Below are 9,742 nucleotides of genomic sequence, written 5' to 3' on the forward strand. Positions count from 1 at the left end.
TCATTGTGTTTCTCATTTGGACCTGCCATCTTCATCTACACTCGCCCCTTCAGAGCCTTCCCAGATGACAAAGTGGTTTCTCTTTTTCACACAGTGATCTTTCCTTTATTGAATTCTGTGATTTATAGACTTCGCAACTAGGCAATGAAAACATCAATGAGGAGGTTATTGAGTCGGCCCATGGTTTGCTGAATTAAATAGAAGAATGAGAAAAGCAAGAAAGGAGAATGTCCAGTTGGAATTAATTTATTTATTCATTAATGTACTGAATCAGTCAGTCATTTAGCAAATACTATATTTATTAAATCTTTGTAATTTTTAGGCACCATCCTATGTATATAAATGAGACAGGTCAGATTCCAGATCTCTTGGGGTTGCATTCAAATGGATAAAGACAAGCTAAATTATTAAACTGAAAAAGAAAACATCACAATATCTGAAAGATATTCCTCTGGTACAAAACAAAAATAATGTTATTGTAGAGTTTGACTGGGAGATATAGTTACTTTATTTTTTATTGTTAGACGAGGTCTTGTTGGGTGGTGTTTAGCTGAATACCAGACTTGAATAATCCATCAAGCAATTACCTCGTGACAGAAAATTCTGGCAGAGAGGATGACTGATACAAAGACACAAAGATCTTATGAGCTTGGTACATTTGAAGACCATAAAGAGGAATGGAATATCTATAGCACAGTTGAGTGTGAAAGTGGCAGGAATTGAAATTAGACAGGTTGGTCCAGGTAAATCTTGTATTTTACGTGATGGTAAGAAGTTCAATTTACTCAAATTTCAAAGGGAGGTCACTAAAAGGCATTAAGCAAGAATAACTATCTAATGTTTTCTATTTGACTTAAGGAACGATCTTCAAGATTCTGAACAAGAGTTTTGTGTAGTAATATGTCATTTAGTAGAAAGTATCGTGCTATTAAATACTTTTTATAGACTCTGAAAGATCTAGTTATTCTATTCTAATTTGGTGGAGGGAGGAAAAGAAAGCTGTTTTATTCCATGAGAAACTGTCATGAAACTATTCAACTTTGTATTTTAAAGTTTTGGAGACTTTTGTGGTTATTCTTAATTGTCATTTTTTAATCATAGAAATTTAGTGTATTCAAAAATCTTTTCACCATGAATGCAATGATGTTAAGTATTTGATGTGTCAGTCATTATTTGGTTATAAGTATCTAAATTACTCTGGGCATTTTTTTAATGAGGATAATATAAGACATTATGTGTTTATAAAATCATGGAAAGGGCTATAAGAGTATCCTTTGGTGTGGCAACCAGTAATAAATTCCAAAACATTATCAAAAAATTGGTGTATATAGGAAGTTACTGTCCTCAAGCAATGATGGAGCTCAGGAATAGAGAAGTCATTTTTTGAGTGCTGGTTCCAGGATCACAGTACTTGAAACATGGCCTATCATCAAGAAAATACTCCAGAGCCACTCTAGTACTACTAGATATCCCCACACAAAATGGAAGGCTTATGTTCTGTTGTCTCTATGCTCACTTCCAGCATCTTTAAATTTAAATTTTACATAAGTAAATCAGAAGTCCTGAGAATACAACAGGACATCACAGTTCAGTTTTAATCCTTGAGTTCTATGGGTGAACCAGAGATAGACTGAATCTTATGAAGGCTCAGCTTAAAGCCAACAAAATGCCTGTTTGGATTAAGGCAGGGTTTCTCGATCTTGGCATTATTGACATTTGGGGCCATACAATTCCTTGTTGTGTCAGAGGGGCGGGGAGGGGAGAGTTCCTGTGTACTATAGATTGTTTTCAGCATTCCTGAATTCTACTCACTAGGTTTCAGTCTAATCTCCTCAGTTGTAACAACTAAAAGTACCCTATGTTTTGCCTAATGCCCTATAAAGGGCAAATTTGCTCCAGCTGAGACACATTGGATTAAGGCAAATAACCTATATTGATCTAATAGTGAGATCGATGAACCTTCTTTTGGGGAAGCCTATATAATTTAAAATTTTGAATAAAAATATCCATAATTTAATAAAAAAATCACTAGAAATGCTTAAAGATAGAAATATTTTATTGAAAAATAAGAAAAAAAAGATAGATAACTAAAATACAAGCAGAGATTATCCAGACTATGAAAATAAATAAAAATAACATTATAATTATAATAAAAGAAAAATATAGTAAATAGGTTTTAAAAAGTAAAGGATTTGAACAGAGAATTGGAATCCATAAAAAAATTAAATGAGAATTCCAGAATTGAAAAAAACTCTAAAATCATAATTTATTAGATGGGTATAAAATCAGATGAAACACTGGAGAAGACTAAAGAGTGAACAGGAGTTCAACTCAATAGATAATACTCAAATTGAAATGCAAATAGGGAAGAATGGAAAATACAGAAAAGGACATTAGAGATAGGTGAGGTTGAATGAAAATGTCTAACAGATTTGTGATTGAAGTCCGAGTAGCATAGGGAAAAGGGAGAATGGGAGAAATGCAATAATTGAAGAGATAGTTCCCAAGAAGGTTTAATAAAAGACATCAGTCCATATATTCAAAAACTCTGTGTGCCACAAGCAGAATAAAGACCAGTAAAAGACCCAAACACATCTATGCAAGAAAGATAAAAATAAGATATAAAGAGAAAATCTTAGAAGCATCTGGGGCGAGGAAGCACGTGTTGATTTGAAAGGAACAACCACAGGACTGACAGCATTTTTTTTAACAGAAATGTGGAAGCCAGAGGATTTTAGAATGATGTATTTTGTGCTAAAAGGAAATAATACCAATCTAAAAGTCTCTATGAGATTAAAACATAGTCTTTAAATGAAAGTAAAATAAAGACATTTCAGAAACACAAAAATAAATCAATCTGTTGCCTAAGAAGTTGCACTAAACAAATATTAATAGCTCTTCTTCGGGTAAGAGAAAATATTCCTGGAGGGAAACACTAATTTGAAAGAAGGAATAAAAAACAAGAACAAGTAGATTGTTAAATATGTTGATAAATATAAATAAGTATATACTGAATATTGACTGCACAAAAAAATAGTATGATGTGTTGTGGAGTTTGTCATATATATACATATGTACAAGATAATAGTGGCAAAAAATGAAAATATTTTCATTTAATAGGATTATTATTGATGTGGCTGTGTTAAAATTTGCTTTCTTGTGAGATATTTATATTTATTTATATTTTTTCACTCTTTCTGCTTTCTTTCGGCTTAATTGCAAAGGCAAGGAAACGGCTTCTCTCCTAGAGCCTCCAGAAAGAAATGTAACTCTGCTGACACTATGAGTTTAGCCCAGTGCGATCTGCATCAGACTTCTGACTTAGAGAACTGTAAGATGATAAATATTCGCTATTTTAAGTCACTAAGATTGTGGTAATTTTTTACAGCAGCAATAGTAAATTAATACACCAGTTTAGTTAAATAGTAACATATTAGCATAGTTTTTCTTTTTCTATTCTTTTACTTTTAATCTATGAGTTTTTATTTTTAATGGTGGTTTTTTATTTCCCTAAAAGCAACGATGACCACTGAATGAAAGATATTTAAGCATAAATCGATTTTAAGTAAGTTGGCATTTAAAGTACCTTTCCATATCCTATATATTCAAAAGTAAACACAATTCCTTCAAATACATATGCAGATATGTGCACATGTAATGATGTAATTGTGTTGAAAGGAAACTGAAACAATAACCACCAAAATGTGGACAAATTATTTTTTTCTGGTGGAAAAGAAAATAATAGGAAAGGGCAAATGCAGGCAGACTATTATATTTTCTTCTTAAACCTGTTAAGTGTTGGAATCTTGATTAACACTGAATTTACAGAATACTTCATAAAAGTATTACAAATACAAGGTAGGTTTCCATTATTGTTTTGTTACTTAGAAAAATATTAATAATGCTGCTTTTTACTAGATCTTAAATCTAGAACATTGCTTGAGTAACCATAGAAATTTTTGAGACTTTAAAATATTTTTCTACTCTCCATTAAAGCCCTAAAAAAACAGCAGTTCAAGGCGAGATGCTCTGTCATAGGCACAGTTGGAGTACATCAGTGACTAGCTCATCTCCCTCTGCCAGTCATCCCCTATCTAGTTACGCAAGTCACTCTGGCTTCTACTGGGACTAGAAATGACAACTTAGTTCTGAAATAGGTTTTCTTTTTTAAAAAGTTAACTGAAGTGTCTTAAAACTGTGCTTAATTTCCATCATCACCACTTACGTAATTGTACTCATCAGTTCTGTCTTTGACAAAAGGCACACTTTCAGGTGATACTCTCAATTCAGAGAAACTCAGAAATTAAGAGGTCCCAAATGAACATAGTATGGCTTGGTTAAAAGTTTTCTACCCCAGAGGCTACTCTCTATGATGAATATATGCCTCACCCTCTCCCGTGAACACTGGAAACCAATGAAAATGGTGTGATTTGCTGCAATACGATTTTATTTCAGATTCTAGTTAGAATATGGACAACGCTTTATTCTCGGGGGGAAAAAAAAAAGATCAAATCTGATGTCTCTCTGGTAAGGAGATACGATCTATACTTTGTAAATTTCTTAACTTCTCCCTTAATTTCTTTCCAATGTCAAATTTAAGATATAGTTTTAGTATCATGTTATTCTACTATTCTGCTGCATAAATTCCAGGAATATCCAGAATTTCTTCACCAGCTATATCTTGGAACTTCTGGGCTTCCTACAGCATCAAAAGCTATGCTTTCTATACATTCTCACAGCACTCTAAATGTCCTGGCTGAGGAAGTATTTATGATCTCACAGTGCCACAATCATCAGGGTCTACAGTTTTACTAGATTAAGAGACTGTTCCAGGCACAGACATATGACTATAATTAGCAGAAACTTGCAAATTTGGAGAAAAGTGATTCTTAATAATTTAACTTGGAAAGAAACCTAATAGAATACATGAACGGAAATCTCTTAAAAGCTATAACAGTCAACATTTACCATGGAAATGGAATTAAGCTCTTGGAACTGAACAGCATGAGGTACAGAATGGTACCACAGAAGGACTGGAGTCAGAGAACATTGGATGTGCACCTCAGTCACACTGTTTCTCAGCTCTGAGACTTCAAACAGGTTATGCTGAAATGAGGTTCCTATCTCAGAATAATAAGATGTATTTCATGGGCTTTATGAAAATTAAGTTAGACAGTGTGAGTACTAGTTTCTAGCACAGGGGATGTATTCAGAGAGACAGACACATGAACATGCAGAGGAGAGAGACTTAATTTCCACATGACCCAGAGATTAGTAGCTCAAAAAGGAAAAATGTAAATTGTCTTATTTTCTTATTTTTTTTCTTTTTTATTTTCTTAAGTTTTGATTATCTTTAGTGAGTTATGCTTTAAGTTATTTGATTTTACACTTGTATTCTTGAATCTGGAGATTTATCTCTCCCGCTTAGGACATGCTTAAAATTAATTATAATGGTATTAATAATATGAATATTAAAATAATTACATTAGCAGCAAATTTTGCTTTTGTAATTTGACTAAAATGATGTTAGCAACTTTTAAAACAGTATTAGGTAAGAAAGCAGATACACGCTTTTACTTCTCTGGTATAACCTACAGCGCCTAAAGTCTATTTCTTCTTCATTTAAAACACCTAGAAGTGATAAAGTAAGTATGTGGTAAGTAAGAAAATATTCAACAAATTCTTGTTGACCATAGTAGGAAAAATAAAAAAGCCTCTTCTACCTCTACTACTTCTGTTCTTATTTTCATCCTTGATATCTGATTACTCTAATGAATTTAAACAACAACAACATCAGCAACAATTTCAATTATAGACAACATGAGGATAAGCCCAGACTAAATTAGAGGAAAACCTGAAGCAATTAGCGCCAAGAGCAATAACAGAATTATTATAGATACAGAGAATATACTTCATACAGCTATTGGCCATTCATATTCTTCTTATGTCAATAACTTTTCATAGAACACTAATTCTTAAGAAAAGTTTTATTATTTTTTTCTTGATTCATAGAAATCATATTTATTCCCAGCCAGACTAAACTCTTCTCTAAACCAGCATTCTTTCCAGAACCTATCTCTAATAAGTCCTCTCTATTAACTGTGTTATTTTGGGCATTTAGCTTCTGTTGACTTGGTTTTTCAAGCAGTAAAATAAGTATGATTGTTGTCATGCTTATGAAACAGTGATTAAAAGTACATGCCTGAGTTGTATAGAAAATGAAAAGAAAAACTATATAGCTGTTCTCAACTTTGATAAAGTGCCATGAACTTCAGTCATCAAGAATTAGTAATGGCTGTTAGAGATAACTGTTGCATTGTGGCAAAGCCCGTAAGGTCCAGTAATTGTGAAAAGAAGAGGAAGAGGTGGAGAAAAAAGAAAGTGAGAAAAACTGTAATGAGAAAGAAAAAAAGTAAAAGAGAGACAGACAGACAGACAGACAGACAAAGAGAATGGGCAATATAGATTTACTTTCCACCTTAATAGGATCGTTAGATTTTATAAGTAATTAATTTAAATTCTAAAAATAGCTAGTTTAAAAACAAATTTAAAGTTTCTCTGACTCATTGATAAAAAATCCAATCTGTATATGATATTTACTCCACTAGCACAATAGAAAGTCACCTGCCAAAGAGTGTTTGAGAGAACATATATTTCAAAAATCATGGCTTCTCAGGTTAAGACATATGAAACTGAATGGAAGTAGCTTCCTATACACATGTTGGAAATGGAGGGATTTACCTAACTCTGAAATGTCTAGCCAGAGGTTCAGGGCCTTCTCATTTGTAACATGCAAAAAAACCTTTTTCTCAAGTAACTTGATGCATAGTTTCTCTCCTAGAGTTAATCACAGACTTTGGATCATTTTAGTCCATGCAGAAATTCCCAGATTTTAGTTTCTCTGAAGTCATCTTGTTTGAATCAGAAACTTAACACCAGATTGCGTATTCTGTGGTCTTAGATCATGTCTGGCATGAGTTTCAAACTCACTTTAGAGTTCGATAGTCAAGACAAAACCTCAGGATTCACTGTGGCTAAGGTATACTTCAGGCGTTGAGTAATTTCTTACAGATTACCAAAGCTTTGAGTTTCATGAACAGAAAAAAATTTCTTCCACATGCTCATGATTTATCCTTTATGTCTGGAACATTTATTCTTTCACTGATCTTTAATCATTGTCTCCTTGATTAGTTTATCTGCTCTTGTAGTGTAGCGAGTTAACTATTTTTGTTGGTGAAAATGATTTGTCATTTTGGCAAGACTAGTATTAATATTTTTTTGAACTGATTCACTTATTTATTCATTAATGAAAAAATCATTAACTTTCAATAATGTGCTAAATATTATTTCAGTTTTTCAAATTTATATAACCTATTTTTCTACCATACAATCCCTTAATAAAATGTTATATTAAAAAAATGTTACATTATTTCAGGTCGACAGTATTTAATTGATCATAAGCCTTGATTCATAACATACTATCACCATTTTCCCAAGCCCATTTTATCTTTGTTTGTTTACTAATAAAACTGTACTTAGGAAAACATAACTTGATACAAGATCTAAATATTGATAATAACATCCAATTGCTTATGTGCTCATCTTTATGCTGACCATAAGCCTTCCCACACTTGAGATTATGTCTTACATTTTATATGTTTTTGTGTAGATAGTTTTAGCATCTTATACAAGATCCAGAAAACTGTAGTTAATTTTCTATTGCTTTTAACCTTATAAAAATTATGCTGAGTGAATCTACATAAGACTTTTTTCCTTTCATTGTTATATTTTACTAAGATACATCTATATCATTATATATAGTTGTATTTTATTTGCCATAGTTCTCAATAATATTCCATTGTTCTGCTTATGGACATTATTATACATTTCTCCTTATATACATATGCAAGAATTTATCTTGGGTGTGTAAACAGGAGTGAAATTGCTGGGTCATAGAATGTGTGACTGCGGAACTTTACAAGATAAGGCTACATTATATCCAAAGTGATTATATTGGTATACACTTTTATCAGCAATATGTGAGAAATCCTCTGAATTCACATACTGTTTATTCCAAAAATCTAATTTCATGTTTTGTCTTCAGATGAATTTACAACAAACTGGATGAAATGGAAGAAGTTAACCAGTCCGTGGTGTCTGAATTTATTATTCTTGGGCTTTGTGATTCATGGGAGCTCCAGGCCGTCCTCCTAGTGATTTTTTCTTTGCTTTATTTGATCACCATTTTAGGCAAGGCAATCATTGTGCTCCTAATTATCTCTGACCTTCATCTCCACTCCCCTATGTACTTCCTGTTAGCCAATCTTTCCTTCATTGATTTCTGCCTTTCCTCAGTCACTACCCCTAAAATGATTACAGACTTTCTCAAGGAAAAAAAGACCATTTCCTTTGGAGGCTGCATGTGTCAGGTTCTCTTTGTACATTTCTTAGGAGGAGGTGAAATGGTGCTACTTGTATCAATGGCCTACGACCGTTATGTGGCCATCTGCAAGCCACTTCATTACTCCAGCATCATGAGCAGACGAACATGCATCGGATTAGTTCTGACATCATGGATCATTGGCTTTGTGCATTCAATAAGCCAACTTTCTATGATTATAAATCTGCCCTTCTGTGGACCCAGGGAATTGGATAGCTTTTTCTGTGACATTCCATTGGTGATAAAACTAGCTTGCATGGATACCTATATTCTAGAAATGTTGATAAATGCTGACAGTGGAGTACTGGCAACCATCTGCTTCATTCTGTTGCTGATCTCCTATGCTTATATTCTGTTTACTGTCTGCCTTTACTCAAAGGATGGGACATCCAAGGCTCTCTCCACTTGTACTGCCCACATCACAGTGGTGGTGCTATTCTTTGGGCCTTGCATCTTCATCTATTTGTGGCCGCTTAGTATCACCTGGGTGGACAAGTTTCTTGCTGTATTTTATGCAGTCATCACTCCTCTCCTAAATCCAGCCATTTACACTCTAAGAAATAAAGAGATTAAAAATGCCTTTAAGAGACTACAGTGTTAGCATATGGATTTCTGTGGGTATTTCGGAGTCTTATATTATCAGACTGTCCAATGTAAGATCCCTAAATTAGCCACACCAGTCCTGTTACTTGGGACTGGGAAGCATTCCCCAATTCACATATGGAAATCGTGTATATCTCCAGATGTAAGTTTTGTGTCAATTCTATTATATTCCACAATCATATATTGATCATTGAATGCAAAATGATTTGAGAAATTTGGCCAGGTTTTATAACTACAATTTTGATTGTGCTCAAGAATGACTTAAAATTAATCACAATGTTAAAGTTACTTATTCCTATTGGTGCTGCTTTTTCAATAACCACCACCAAATCTTGAAATTTCTATTATGCTAAACATATTAGAGCAAAGTATTTCACCCTCTCCAAATTTCTGTCGGTATGTCAGTGCAGTGTGTATTGCTTTCTTTATTTTTGCAAATGAATAAATTATTTTCTCAATTATTTAAAATTCTAGCCACATATCTTTCTGAAGAGAAAGTATAATTAAGCATTTCTCATCATACTCAGAAATATAATTGAATCATAATCATAATGTGGATAGTGTGTCATTCCTTCAACTTCATGTTTTAGCCATTTGTGAAACAGTGTGATGGTCTTTTGAAGACATACATTAAATACAGAGATGGACGAACTAACAACCTTTGGGCATCTTGCTGCTTCTCTTTCTGTTTATAAATGG

The 9,742-nt window shown here is 33.1% G+C and overlaps 1 protein-coding gene across 1 annotated transcript; it reads left to right on the plus strand.

Annotated features, from left to right (window-relative positions):
- The first annotated feature begins 8,129 nt into the window (after positions 1–8,129).
- LOC102878578 (olfactory receptor 4K3) lies at positions 8,130–9,041 on the plus strand. Its single transcript, XM_006917835.1, has one exon. It carries the CDS (start codon positions 8,130–8,132, stop codon positions 9,039–9,041), a length of 912 nt encoding a protein of 303 aa, XP_006917897.1.
- Positions 9,042–9,742: the final 701 nt, after the last annotated feature.

Source organism: Pteropus alecto, unplaced genomic scaffold, assembly GCF_000325575.1.
Source record: "Pteropus alecto unplaced genomic scaffold, ASM32557v1 scaffold318, whole genome shotgun sequence".
NCBI classification, from domain to species: Eukaryota; Metazoa; Chordata; class Mammalia; order Chiroptera; family Pteropodidae; genus Pteropus; species Pteropus alecto.

Bases quoted from the DNA above. Each gene is read 5' to 3' on its own strand.
- LOC102878578 (XM_006917835.1), top strand. From the start codon at position 8,130: ATGGAAGAAGTTAACCAGTCCGTGGTGTCTGAATTTATTATTCTTGGG.